General features: G+C 39.8%; 1 protein-coding gene across 2 annotated transcripts in view; it reads left to right on the top strand.

Annotated features, from left to right (window-relative positions):
* Positions 1-14,949, top strand: part of MYO1B (myosin IB) — a 114,196-nt gene that overhangs the window by 53,751 nt on the left and 45,496 nt on the right. For both annotated transcript variants that reach the window (XM_068407191.1, XM_068407192.1), the window contains exons 6-9: positions 2,491-2,537; positions 5,152-5,215; positions 14,178-14,276; positions 14,648-14,751. In XM_068407191.1, the coding sequence (XP_068263292.1) occupies positions 2,491-2,537; positions 5,152-5,215; positions 14,178-14,276; positions 14,648-14,751 (314 nt within the window). The remainder of the gene's footprint in view (positions 1-2,490; positions 2,538-5,151; positions 5,216-14,177; positions 14,277-14,647; positions 14,752-14,949) is intronic.

Genomic DNA, 14,949 nt, shown 5'->3' on the forward strand with positions numbered 1-14,949 from the left:
AAACTAAGCCAATCCATATGTTGTTCCCTGAGACTTATTGTTCCCTGGGTCTGGTGACTCTGTTGGCCCGTCTTCCTGACAACTGCCTTTCCTGCTCTCTCATGAAAGACTTCTTATTTTTTTAATTAGTCATTTTAATTTAAAGATGTTGGCTGCCAGAAACAGGATCTTCATTTTTCCTGGAGATAGGATATATGATCCTCAAAGCCTGCAGTTTTATCCCATTGTCTAATAATTGCCTTCAGAAGTGCCTTGGTTAGCACTGACTTATTTAGGTTTATTGTGTTGGTTCCCGGCTTGGTCTTCCCCACAGTTCTCTTAAGCTGTTGTAGTGCTGAGACAAATTCTCATGACTGCTGTACCATAATTTTGCATTATGGCTAGATGATATGCAGTGTTTGTAAGACTGTTGAGTGTCAACCTTTTATGTATTGCCTAGCTATCTCTATATATATATGCGAGGATTTGGAGTCTATAGGGAGTGAGACTACGTATTATACAAGTGAGAACAGAGAAGAAAAATAGAAGAAAGGGAAGGGAATGTAAGAGTGGTGAACTGGATGGGTAAAATGTGGTCATTGACTGTACCCAAACCAAATATTGTAAGCAAAGACTTGTAAAGAAAGGATGAAATGTTAAAATTTAAGAATAATAAAAATGCTGGATAAGCCTTTGATGATCAGATACGTTCCACGTAAAGCTGAATGGGGGGATTGCAGTCTCCCATTGTTTTGGATTCACAATGAAGAGCTGTGTTGCTTTTATCACTGTCCTGGAAGGCAGATCTCAGATGTAGACAGAACTAGTATGGGAAGGACGGAGGCTTTTCTTGCCAAAGCTAGGTTTCTCCTCAGGGACTGCCAGATTTATTGGATTTCTTTTTGGTTTGTGAATCTTTGTTTTAATGCAAGAGGAATGGAGTAAGCTTACAGAAGAGTGCCTTATCATTTTAGGGTATTATTTGTTCTGCTCGGTGTGGTGCTAACTGCCTGTTTAGCTTTTTTGGAAGGTAAGACACTGGATTATTCCACGAGGCTGCTGAGCAAGCCTGGCTGCTTATATACATTTTAGACAGAAATTAAGCATTTGTGGTTAGATTTGGTTTTCTTTGGTTATGTAGTTCTGTTTCAGCTGCAGTACAAGAAAATGACATAAATGTTACATATGCATAATTTATCTTATGGGAATTCTTTTCTTTTTAACTACAGTTGCTACTGTAAATTAACTTTTAGAGACAATGAACTTAAGGAATGTGAAATGAAAACTGAGGAATGTGTCTCGTGCTTTATAATGGAACACTTGTGCTTGATTCTGTGCAGTTATAAATGACGCTACTGTTCAGCACTATGTTTAAGAAAATACAGCTCAGAGATTTGGTTGTTGAAAAGATGATTTATTGCAGGGCATAAAGATTTTAAAAACAATTCTTTCACTTATCCTTGGCCTTCGGGAGCAGCAAACTTTTCCTTTTGGCTTCAGTTCTTTGATCAAGAATAAGTCTACTCATGCAAGTTTGTTGAATCCTAAAAGCATGTATTTATTTCTGTCCAAAAAACATTGACCTTATCTTTGAAAATATATATGCTATATAAATAAATACTGGGATAAATAAAGTCTCCTGTTGGAGTGGGAGTGCTATACTTAATAACGTAGGGGACACTCCTGTTTGACTCTCTGTGCTTTGACATATGTGATGTTTAGAGCTTGAATTGTCCTCTGGTCTGAGTCCTTATCGTGCCTGTGTTCTCAGCTGATGTCTGCCCATCTGCCTGTAGCCCTGGGAAGTCCTTTCTCAGAGAGTTTTCATTGTCAGAAAACTTGAGCTGAAGAAATTAAACCAAAACTAGTCAAAAAGCTAGTTTAGATCAAGCTGAAGAGAGTGTGTTAAACTTCTGTTGTAAATCAGATTTATTTTAGCTGATTAATATTCAGCTTAAGCTGGGATGAATGTGTTGGAATAGCAGAAATAAATAAATTTTGAAGCATTGATTAAACTGTCCCGTGCAAACAATTTTTAAGTGTCATTCTGTAATTTCCTCTGTTCTGGCCTCCATCTTTTGCCATCTTCAGTTCTGGGAACTAAGATTAATTTCTTTCTCTGAGCTGAAGAGAAAGAAGTATTTCCTATATTTAAAGTCATTTGGGTAGTAAAATTTTAAATTTGATGATTCATACCCCAGGGATATATGCTTAGTCCAGGTGCAGTTTTGTCTTGGAACCATTTCCCCTTGTATGTTTTTCTTTCACTTCTTTAAACAAAGGAAACATTGAGACGAAACTTCTTTGAACTTCCATAGGTGTTTTCTCCTTTGTGGTCATCCCTGTCACACTCTATCTATCCGCAGTGACTGATACCCATACAATGAACAGGGTATTGTTTCTTAGAAGTCTATGATTCCTTTAAATATATGAACAGTCATAGATATTTTAGCATTTAAATAGTTTTTGCTGGTAGACTTGGTTGTCATATTTGTTCTTCTGTTTCTCCAGCTTTTGGAAATGCCAAAACTGTGAGGAATGACAACTCCTCTAGATTTGTAAGTATTTTCTTCAAGGCTCAATTTGAATTCCTTTTGGGGGAGCATGTTACAGTGTTGGCTATTTCTGTTTTACCTTGTGTCAGCCATCAAGGCATCTGTAAGGAGGGAATGAAGAATTTGGAGAGAGAACTTCCTTGTAGTTGTCTGAGGACTATGGTGTTTGGAGAAGGCAAACACCTTCAGCAGCGATCAGTATTTCATTTTGTATGTTTGAGCATGGTCTCCTTCCCCAGTGTGTTAGTAGTGCGTTATTAGTGGTCACCCCTTGTTTTAACAGGTATTTCACCTCCGTGTCAGAAATCTTGTTGGTTTCTGATATGGGCATAGAGTTCTATTGAGAATCAAAATAGAGGCTTAAAAAAAAAAAAAAAAAATAAAAAAAAAAAAAAAATTAGGATGTGACAGTCTGTGACCGGATGAAAACATAATTACAGCGCAGCTGGATTCTTTAATTTTCTGGCACTAGTGACTTTAATGTCAGCAAACATGTGCCTAGCAACTGGTCTGCTTAGCAAGTTGATCCTTCTGGGTGATCTCATTTTCCATCCATATGTATACATTTTTTTGTTAAAATTGCTACTTCAGGTTCTCATTTTCTTTCTGTGATGTTTCAAACTGTGTTTACAACTTGAGTTTTACTATAAGCGTTTGTAATGTTACTTTTTTGCTTATATTCTTTATAATCAACTGGTTGAATTCAGGCTTTTTCAGCATGAAACTGAATGTGAAATTATAGGAATTGACAATTGGCCAAAAAAAAAAAAGTTGAAGCTAGAGTTGGGAGATTCAGAAGTGTGAGTACTCATCATAGTTTCTTCTTCTAAAATCAGAAGACTGGATGCAACTTTGTAATTTGCTCACTTCTTTGCAGAAAAGTAATGTCGTGAGATGCGTAGACAACAGAAGACGCATTAATACACTGGGGAAACGGTGTGTTGCGGGTAAAAGCAAATGGATAAAAGCCTGGGATATTGTGACACTGGAGAGCAGCTTTTTTTTCCACGTGGGAGACTTCTCTCCCCTTCCTTCTGATTCTCGAGGGTTGATGATACTGTTTCGCGTGGCTATGAATGCTCCTTCTGTGCTGTCTTTGCCCCTGCTTGTGAACAGAGCAAAGGGTCCTCATCACAAGGTCAGGGCCAAAATTTGAGGCACTGTAGAAATTTTTTTTTTATAGAAAGGGTAGAAAAACTGCAACTGTCAGAGATGACTACTACAGAAAGCAGGAGGAGACAGTGAAGAGGAGAAGAGGTGCTGTTTGCAAACAAAAGTCTTTCCAGGACAAAGTGCAACCAACTACTATTTCGCCTTTCAAGTCCTTCCTTATAAACACGAAGCTAAAAATACTTTTGGAAACGTCCAGCTGGCCCAGTCCTTGGGAAATTAAAATTTAATTATCTGGTTTAATTCTTTATCTCAGAAATTTGAATCAACTCAGAAATGACTTCAAACAAGAAAGTACAAGTGCTGTCTAGCCTGCCTCAGCTCCCAGCAAGGAGAAGAATAGAGTTTAAATAGAGGCAAGCCAGTCTTGACAAAATTCCCAGTAAATTAGAAAATATCTTTGAGAGAGCCAGTGTAAAGTGCTTGGGTTTTATATTCTGTAATTAAAATCAAAAGAGAAAGAAAAAAGAAAACTCCATAAATGCAGTGAATAAGGAAGTATAAACATAAGGCTTCTCTTTTCACTGGGTTGGCTTTGTCCTCTGTTAAGTAAGCACCAGAGGGTGGTGAGATCATTTCTGTGCGTGGTATGCCGAATTTGTTTGAATTACTACCAGCAGTTTTTATCTTTCTAAACTTCCTTGCCAATGGGAGTTACGCTGCTTTTGCCTTTTCTACACAGTATGGGTCTGTCCATTTTGTCACTGTTAAACGTCGTTGTTACTACATTAAACACTTGTCAGATAAATCTAAATGATGCAAAGACCAGACCGATCTTCTGCGATGTGGAAAAGTCAAACAGAAGTCAAGGAGACACGCTGCGCCAGTACAGCTAAAAATGAAATCGCTTTTGTGGTGACAGTCTGTTAATTGTTGCCTCTGGTCTCCTGAGTTACAAGGCAAGAGTTCAGTGGGGAAAATCCATCACTTTTACAAGGCAGGCACACGCTTAGGGACAGCCACTCCATGATTGCTAACAGTAATCCTTGCCAGCCAGTCCTTAGAGCCAAACTGAGCGGCTATCCTTCAACTGCCTTGATTCACGCTCCGAGGTGATTTTACCGTGGAAGATAATGTCTTCCTGCATTTTTCCACTGATAAGCATGGGAATACCTACACGGCCACAAGTATTGTTTGGTGTTCTTGGCATTCTGGTGAGAGTTTGTGTAACGTGCTTTTTCTTCACATAACCTTAGAAACTGAGCAAATTACTGGGTTGCATTACAGACCTGATTAAAGCTGTTCTCATGAAAATCTCTGGCTGTGATAATGCAATTGTCTTAGAAGCTTTGAATCATTTTCTGTTTTTCAAAATTTGACAGAGTGTACAGGAGGTTGCCAGATTGCTCTCTCAGCCTGTAAAAATGACCAACTAGCTTCTTAAAAAATGTCTTGAGCAGTTTTTCTTAAACAGAACTTACAGTCTTAAAATATGTTGCTTTCACAGGGAAAATATATGGATATTGAGTTTGATTTCAAGGGTGACCCACTTGGAGGAGTTATAAGCAACTGTGAGTATTACTCTTCGTATCAGCATATTAACAGCTTAAAACGTTTTGTTCAAAAAGGAAGATGATTAAATTATTGAAAAGATCGGCTGTGTTTTTCTAATCAAACCTATCTCCACTGTGTGATAAATTCTGCTTTTTAATTTTGCTGTTGTTCTGGTGCTGAAAAGAGTACCTTAGAGTAAGGGAAAACAGACCTGAAGAAGTAAGCGTGAGTAATGAATGTATTGTATTATTTTAAAAGGTAATGAGTAAGGTGCATGGGTCCATATATTGTCTCTGAAGCTGGTAGCAGGTGGATAAAGTGTATATGAGACTCTGTTTATACTTGAATCCCTGGGATCAGTTGTGTTACTTGATTTGGTAGGTCATGTATTTATGATAGATGACGTCTGAGATGAGCTGGTTTGTAATTCATAAGAGTGACACGAAGTATGCTGGACATGACCATGAGGTGGATGTGCTTATTTGAAATCAAAGCATTCTGTACTGATTTTAACACACCTCACAGTATAGGAGAAGGCTTATCATGAGGGAGGGTGAACAGCTCTTGAGTTTAGGGAGGGAAAGGTGGCCTCAGATTTTGTTACTTGATGTGAGGATGCTGCTGTGAAATCTATAAAAATTCAGGAATTTTAACTACCTGTCTGTTGGGAAGAAAGAGGCTGGGAACTGAATGCCAGCCCAGGATGCTTTGACTTGCTTTTCTTTCGAGAGCTGAAATGCAGCTTTTTAAAGAAATTGCTCTTCTGTGCTATATAAAGCTATGTTTGTTTGGTTTTCTTATTTTTAAAAAGGGATGGAGGAGGGCACTGAGTGACTATACTAGGTGTCACTGACCTAGCCTTAACCTCTCTTCCCACTCAGCCAAATTCATTGCGGTTTGTAAAGACTGGCTTTTGACTCCACTGCCATTTTACTGGTTGTGAAATGAGAACCGTTCAACTGAACTCTCCGTATATAATATCAACATTTTAAAACACTGTGAAGGCTTTTATGCATAAATAGAGGATTGATTTTTTTTTTTTTCACAGGTCAAACATTTTTTCTAGACCAGGTCACCTTTTGGACATGTGCCTGAAAGAGCATGATTTTTGTGACAGAGTAGGTCTTGAAACTCAAAGCAGTCACTGTGTAAGTGTTTACGGCTATCTTTTAACTTTGACATTTGGCAGTCAAAGAAATTAGAGGCCAAACATAGTGTGTTCATCAATAATTAAATGTGGACAAAAAGGTTCTAGCAGGCTAGCTGTGGTGTTTGTTTCTTTTTATTTCGCATTCAAAACAGGTACATAAAAATGAACTCTTCTTTTCCAAGTGGACATTCAGCAATTTGTCTTTGAAAGTACTGTGCTGACTCCTCTAATTAAAATATTGTGTCATATCAAAAGGTGATGAAAATAGTTACTCTGTAGTTTATCTGCCTTATAAATCTTTGCATGTTGTAATTACAGCATTACATGTAATTATAATGATGTGATGACACGTGTAATCAAGGGCAGACATATTTTTAGATCTTCCTTCCTATCAGGCATTCTCCCTGTCTTCTCACATTTAGTAAATATCTAATAGCAAGATGATGAATATAAATTTAAAAATGAAGACCTTATGTGTAAGCACTGTTGTGGAAAAGATGTTACTTGTTGAACTATGAAACACCGCATACTGACAGGGTATGTCACAGTTAAATACCGAGTTCCTGTACCTGCATGTTATTATATCTCATCTTTGATTTAATGCTCACAAAATTTGATAGTCCATCCACCTCTCTTTAAAAACCAGGTTTGAATTCTGTGCAGTTCCTGCCTTACACTTTTCCACATATCTACAGCATTTATTTGGATGAGAAATGTTTCTGTTGTGAGGTATCTCCATTCTAGAGATATCAAGGGCTTAAATTCTTTTACACCACTTATAATTTACTCTGGTTTTAGTCAAATTTACGGTTTGTCATCTTAATTCATCAAGTAGGAAGTCAAGTAGTGCTCAAGTCTCCTATCCTTAAAAGGGAAAGTATGGTTATTTTGTTCATAAATATTCTTTGCTTTCTGACCATCTGTTGGTTTGGTGTTAACATGATGTGAAGATGATATCATAATATTTTGATTAAGCTTTAATAGTTATGTCTGGTGAGCTTGATTTCCAAACACCAGTGAAGTTAGTGGGCTCTTTGGATCACAGCCCATGTCGCCAAGCTGTATTTCGTACTGTGAGTGGCTGGAAGCAGACATGGTGAACATCTAGTTTATTCTGATGGCAAGAAGGGTAATGAAAATAAACTACTAATTTTCTCACATGGGTAAAGATAAGCAGAGACCCATTAGGCTAAAAGGTCTTGTTTGAAATGGTCTGGTCTGTCTACTCTGAAATGCTGTGAAGCTCTGTGAAAGGCTACTTAATCTGCCCCCGACGCCTCACGTAGCAGCTGATGCTATTGTGACTTTCCCTTGGGCCATTCTGGTGCCCTTCAAGGAGCTCTTACTTCTTAACGACAAGGTTTAACCTACAAGTGAACCTTTCACGGGATGGAGCTAGAGAGTAAGATTATCATGACAATGCATACTGCATGTGTGTCCTGTCCAGTTCCCAGTGAATGGAAGTGCCCATTGGCTTTAGCAGGAGCTGATAGAGCTGGGATGTTTAATGTGTCGTAAATGGAAGGGTAAATCTTTTGAGTAAAATTAGAATGGGAATAATAGAATGGAAGGGATTGTAATGGAAGGGGTTTGTAACATCTATTGAGTCAGAACTGGTACGTTCCCAAGCTGTAAGATAATTTTATATTTGAACAGCATAAAATACGTACAGACTCATTACATGTACATTACATGGCTGCTCAGAGCCTCTGAGTGCGCTGATTTGTGAGGCATTTGGCATATTGCCATATCATGATGTACAGTCATAAAAAGAAACTGAGAGTGAAAAATTTGAGATGAACGAGGTTTATGTAATCTTTAAGTATATTACTTCAGTCAGGAATTTTTTCCCTTTAGACTACAAAAGAAAAATGATTCCAGGTAGCATGTGTTGTACTTGTTTGACCCTACATGGGCAGCAACTGAGACGTGGAGGTGAGCAGGAGGGTAAAGACGGGCTGAGTAAGCTCAGGTATGTAGTAGGCCTGAGTCGTTCGAATGCTTCCTTTTTGTTAGTTTTCTGTGAAGGTCCCAGCTCGTTTTCCTGACGGGTGGGAAATGCTGGAATCCATGTAAGGCGAGGCACACAGCCTTCACGGGCTGACCTGTTCCATGCGCGTGGGCTTGGGAAGCCCAAATGACTCTTGTGAGCTCTCCTGAACACTAAACCCGTGCTGTATGGGTCACCTGTGACTGTAGATATCCCATCGCCATCTTGTAACAAACACCAGTCCCTGCTTAAAGGTGTGCTGCTGCTCTGAAATGCAGTCACAAACGGGTGAATTGCATTTACATTTTCTCTCACTGAACTGAGTCCAAGGTGTATCTGCTCTTTCTGTCCTCCCGTGGGGTGTTTACAGTTGCTGCTGCTGCAGTGAACACTCTTGTCAGCACTTACGTGCTCAGAGGTTTTTTTTCCAGAGGACTTGTGAGGAAAGGCAGTTGGAGTGTTGGGTAATTAACTTGCTTTCACCTGGCTGTAATATTGTGGAAATAAATTACAGAAACCATCAATACTCTGTTTTCCATTTATTATAACTACCATGGCATAGTGGGGATAGGAGCAGGAGAAAGGTAGAAAATAAACTACCGTTCTTCTGTAATTACAGAAAAATATATATTTTATGTAAAAACAGCTATGTTTGTTTTCAAAGTAATAGGTGCTAATTGCAATAGTTTGTACAGCTCTAAAATATGACTGTCCCCAGATGCTGCCTCTGTTTTGTACTCCAGGTGATGCTTGTGTGTACACTTGGTTCGCTAGTTTTGTGGCTGGTTCTGCGTACACTAGATTTTATGATTGAAATAGTTTTGCATGGTACAGTGCAAAATGCTTCACACTTGCAGTTGTGTAGATCTTTTCAAAAGTAGGGATCTTATAATATCTTTCCCAGAATATTTGTAACTCTGAAAAGTTCACGTTTCACCTGGGATTTCCTGGTGAAAGGTACCTAGCTTTTTAGCTTTAGGTGATCTTTCCTGATCTGCCTAAGCCTTTCAGTGATTTAATGATTAACTAGAAGACAACAGTGGTGCAGGTGGTGAAGTACAGTGTATGTACTGCCTGCTTTTGAAAAGCCATTTTTAACCAGCACGGTGTATTTAAAGTCCAAATAATGAGTGATTAAGAAAGGGCCCTGGTTTACCATCTTTTCCAACAACAACATGAAAAAAAACTATGATGCTTGTCTAAAGCAACAGCTTTTTTAAGTTACCAAAGTGATAGCGATAATTTGACAACTTGTTCTTCTTTACAACTTGTTTGTTCATTTTAAAAGACAAAAGGAATTACCCACTTACTGAGAAATCTACAGCTCGGGCTGTAGATTTTACTTATGTGATTGCTGTTAGTAATCTCCTTTGCTCAGGGAAATATTGCACAAATTTTACAAGTAGGCATTATGGAAAGAGATACTCATCCTTGTTGACTTTTTTTTTTAATCTTAACTTGTTCCAGCATCTCCCTTGGTGTTTCAGTTAGCACAGTTGCCCCTGTTTAGGCAATTGCCTTGCCTGAATTAGGAAGTGTTTAAAAAAAAAAAACAAAACCAAACCAAAAAAACCCCCAAAAAAACAAACCACCAACAAACAACACTAAATATTTTGATTAGCTCCTTTTTAAACATCATTTATCACTTAAGTAATCAGGATTTAACACTCTTAAAATTGTGCAATCATTGTGGTATTTTCACTGCACATACTGCCCAGATAGTAGTTTTTGTTTGATACAATTATAGATCATTTCATTCAAGAGAACATGGTTATAAACTTGGTGGGAATAATGGGAAAAAGTTCCTGAGAAACCACTACTGTATTTTCATTTTTGTCAGTGACTTCTTTTAATGACAGCTGAAGAATCAAGGTAGGAAAACAGAAAATGTAATTTAACATAGTGCTGGTGTAGAGATAAGCTTCCATGACTAGGACATGTTCTGTAACTTTGGTTGAATAGCTAAAAAGGTCCTTGGTCATGGCCAGCTGAAGAGACTGTGACTAAAAGAAACTTTTCTGGATTATTCAGAATGTACCAAGGTGATGTCATTTTTTGTTTGTAATGTTTACTTATTGCTTTCTTGAATGTTGATTCAATTTCTAGTATATTTAGAGGAATACAAATATCCTAAATTTTTCTGCATTGGTCAAGTAACCAAAAAGAAGTGTAAATTTGTACATTAGAATTTGCAGAGGTATTCAGCATCATTTTTTTTTTTCACGTTGAGTTCAGTTGAATGGTTTAGCAGGATGCTTACACAGATCTCTTGCATTTAAACAAGTGTTACCTAGGAATAGCAAGTAGTCTTCAGAACCTGGGGGATGTAGTTGGATTTGGAGTCATCTGAATCGATGGATATTCAAACAATATGATTTCAGAAGTGTTTCCAGGGTGGACCTTTCAAAAGCAATTGAATTTTTACAGTTGCTTTGATACACCCAACACGTTAAAAGTTTCACTTCAAGCAGAAGCATTGTCAGGTAATGCAGAAAGAATTCCCAATCCATAAATACACTGTGTGTAGTTCTGTACGTTCTCACTAGATTATTCTGTATAGCCCCTATACATAATTTATATAGAATATAAAAATGTAATATGTATAGAGGTTTGGGGTTTTTGCTTGTGTGTGTTTTCATATAGATAAGCACCATCTGTCCACATGTGCCACTGTAAAGAGAATTACCAAGTGGATGCGTGCAGAAATCTGATGTGCACCGTTGTGTCGTCTCTTTTGACTGTTCAATCCACGGAATTTGTAATCATGTGAGAGTTACCGCAACAGTTACTGGTTGTGCAGTAGCTGCTTTAAGGAAAATATATTTGGTTGATTTATTAAAATGCTAATTAGGGCGAACAAAGGGAAGAAGTTTCCTAAGAGTAGGGCAGATGGTCTGGATCTTTTCTACCAGTCTGATTTCAGTCTGCATGTGAACATAAAAGAAAAGAGGGGAAAAAAAAAGGCAGAAAATTTATACAGATTTAAAAAGAATTGGTAGCAGCTGCTTTGTTAAGGTAAATACCTGATTTTCTGTCAGTAACTGCTTTCTGGAGCCTTTTTCCTCAATTATGAAGGCTGACAGAATATGGAATATTGGGACTTTGGAAAGCTGACTGATAATTAGTTGACCTCCTTGCTTCTAAAAATATATAAATAAGATAAACTACGGTGAAAAATCCAAGGCAGTTATCCTTCTGACATAACTCATTTGACATATGCTCGAGAAACTGTTTGTTAAATCTGCTGAAGGCAGGCATGTAGTTAGAAGGCGGCTTACATACGCTATTTTGCCACGATATGTAGCTAAGCTTTTCTGACAGCATTTGAGTAAATTTATATATAGAATATTTTTAAACCCCAGTAAGCCAAACCGCTTCACAAGCTGCATTGCTTCAACATCCTTTGAGAATACAGCCGTTTCCTGAAGTGTGTGTAGCCACTGCGGGAGCTGAAGTTGTTTATTTCTTTGAGATTAAATTTGGCTGCGATCCGTTCCAGCACTTCACTTGAGAATCTTTAATAGCCAGCGTGACTCTGAGCTGCCTGGTGCTCACCTTGCCTTTCTCGGCCTAAGTATTAACACTTGGATGGTGGACCAGCCTCTCCCTTTCAGTTATGAATTAAAAACTAGAGAGGATTAGGTATCTGATAGTTAAGCCTTCCTCTGGAAGGAAGGAGACTGTAGGGTTATTGAGTTAGAAAACCACAGATGTCTATTCAAACAAGGCTGAAGATCTGACATGGTCACACAATGCATTCGCTGGTGAAGAGGTGTTCGTCTTCATACAGAATCACAGAATCAATCGGGTTGGAAGAGACTTCTGGGATCATCGAGTCCAACCATTGCCCTGACACCACCATGTCAACTAGACCACGGCACTAAGTGCCATGTCCAGTCTTTTCTTAAACACCTCCAGAGATGGTGACTCCACCACCTCCCTGGGCAGCCCATTCCAATGTCTAATGACCCTTTCTGAGAAGAAATGCTTCCTAATGTCCAACCTGAACCTCCCCTGGCGAAGCTTGAGGCTATGTCCTCTTGTCCTATCGCTAGTTGCCTGGGAGAAGAGGCCAGTTCCCACTCCACTACAACCTCCCTTCAGGTAGTTGTAGACTGCAATAAGGTCACCTCTGAGCCTCCTCTTCTCCAGGCTAAACAACCCCAGCTCCCTCAGCCGTTCCTCGTAGGTCAGACCCTCCAGACCCTTCACCAGCTTGGTCGCCCTCCTCTGGACTCGCTCCAACACCTCAACATCTTTCTTGAAGTGCGGATACAGTCAGATGCTCTGATTGTTGGGAGCTCCGTTTGCTGTCACGTGCTGCGCTGGTTACAGTTCTTCTCTCCGGCAGTTGCATGTTGGTGGAATAACAGTTCAGCTGGTCTGTAAAGTATTTGAAACTTCTCCTACTGTAAGCCAACCAGAAGATTAATAATACTGTCTGAATTTTGTCATTGTTGTCACTGGCTAATTATTAGAGCAGAAATTAATTGTTTGTTCTGGCTTGCTGTAGTTCATTTGGAGGCTGGCCTCCTAAGGCTTGGAGAGTTTTGTGGGTTGAAGTTTTGTGGGTCTTTGGTTCCTATTCCACGAGAAGGGGTGTGAGCTTAGGTAATTGCAGTGGGCACCACAGACACAACGTGCTGCCTGTAGCTAGTGACAATATGACTACACTCTGTCGCGCTCTTCCGTGCTGCTCCGTTCGTGGAGCACACCGCAGGGCAGAAGGCCAGCGCAGCCTGGGGGCTGCAGCCCGGCGCAGAGGCACCGTGCCCAGCTGCTCCTCCGTGGCGGGGCTGGAGGGCTGCACCGAGCACCTCCGCTAACTTTCTGGAGTGATAAGACTAAACAGGTTGAGTTTCAGCAGAAATGAGAATGTGAGGAAAAGTACAGTAGAATATACATCAGATATTAGAGCAGTCAGGCAAGGAAGTGCTTAGCAGCCCCACACGTCCTTAAATTGATATGTGTTCCCTGTGGTTTACCTTTATGAAAGCTTGATCTCAGCTTTGCGGCAGCTCTTCTGAAGCGTGACGTCCAAGCTGTGGTAATTTCCCTTTTGAGGCTTTCTTCTTGCATGGGCGCCATGTAGAGAGAACTTAGCCCCAGTCAGAGCAAGCTGTGGTGCGTAGGCAGCAGCAGAGGCGTGGGGAGCTCCTTTGCTGCGCCCTTGCAGTGCAGCACTGAATGTCTCTGTCTTCATGTGACTGAATATACGTAGCTTAAGAGCGTACTGGACACTGCAGGTTTGCTGTCTGGAAAAATGGTGTGCCACTGAGAAAAGGAAGAAAACCCCTTTTTCTGTACAAAAGGAGCAAGTGACACTGATACCCGTCCCCTCTCGTGGTGCGCTGGGTTCCACAGCCTGTGAGCGCGGTACGGGCTGAGCAACCTCTGTGCTGTCGCCGCCACAGTCAATACAATGGAGAGCCTGAAGGGCTGCGGTGTGTTACAAGTCAGCGCGCGTCTGCTGTCCTCCCGGCCTCCTGCCCTTGTTGGCAAGGCTTAGAAATGTGCTGGTCACTGACGGCGGCGGATGAAGCGATCTTCTCGTCAGACTACTCAGTCAGTGCAGTGATGCTTTCGAAGTTCTGCTTTCCTGTTACACTTTAAATGTCTTATGATGGAGCTTCTGTCAGTCCCATTGGGATTATTTCATAGTCTGGTGCACGTGAGGATCACAAAGTGCTACATGATCATTCAGTTTAAATTCTGGGGATTATATTAATATTATATTAATAAATATATATTATTTAAATAATGGGGGATTATATTCATATTGAAGTGTTTTGTTCCAACAGTCTTTCCCTGACCTCTGAGATTTTGTTTGTTTGTTTAGATCTGCTAGAGAAGTCTCGTGTTGTTAAGCAGCCAAGAGGTGAAAGAAACTTCCACATTTTCTATCAGATACTGTCTGGTGCCTCGGAAGACTTCCTCTGTGAGTGTTGCCCTTGTGCCATTTTCAGATATGAGTCTTATTTATATTTAATGTGCTGTTCCGTGCACATCTTCTTTTGTGGGAAATGTGATATCGATTCATTTTTCAAATTAGTGGTGGTAGTGGCAATAGAAATACCTGAAGTAAATCTACGGTTTGGTATTATCCAGGTGTCTGAGTCAGAATTGGCTTTGCAATATATTATAAACAAAGAAGAAAGCCAGTTTTTATTCAGAAGGCTTGTAATTAAAAGATCCCTAAAGAAAACTTAATCCTACTAATAACAACAGTTCTTGACAGTACTGGTTCTGGGATAAAAGAGCTGCTAACAAGAATGCTGTTACTAGTGATATTTTTATTTGATTTATTAGGCAAACTCAAACTGGAGCGGGACTTCTGCAGGTACAACTACCTGGGCCTTGATTCTGCCAAAGTGAATGGAGTGGATGATGCTGCAAACTTCAGAACAGTGAGGGTAAGAAGTAACAAGGGTCGGGTGTAAACCACAAAAGGGCTCAACGCTAATGCAGAGTTCTTACGCCCTCGGTCTGGCTCTTCGCGCTGTGCTGGGACAACCACCTTTTCTGAGTCCTTCTCAGAGTGCTATGCGCTCTTCACGCGAGGGTATAGCATGCTTGCACAGGGAAGCTTAGCTACAACTGGAGAATAGAAA

The sequence above is a fragment of the Nyctibius grandis genome, chromosome 9 (assembly GCF_013368605.1).
Source record: "Nyctibius grandis isolate bNycGra1 chromosome 9, bNycGra1.pri, whole genome shotgun sequence".
Lineage (NCBI taxonomy): Eukaryota > Metazoa > Chordata > Aves > Nyctibiiformes > Nyctibiidae > Nyctibius > Nyctibius grandis.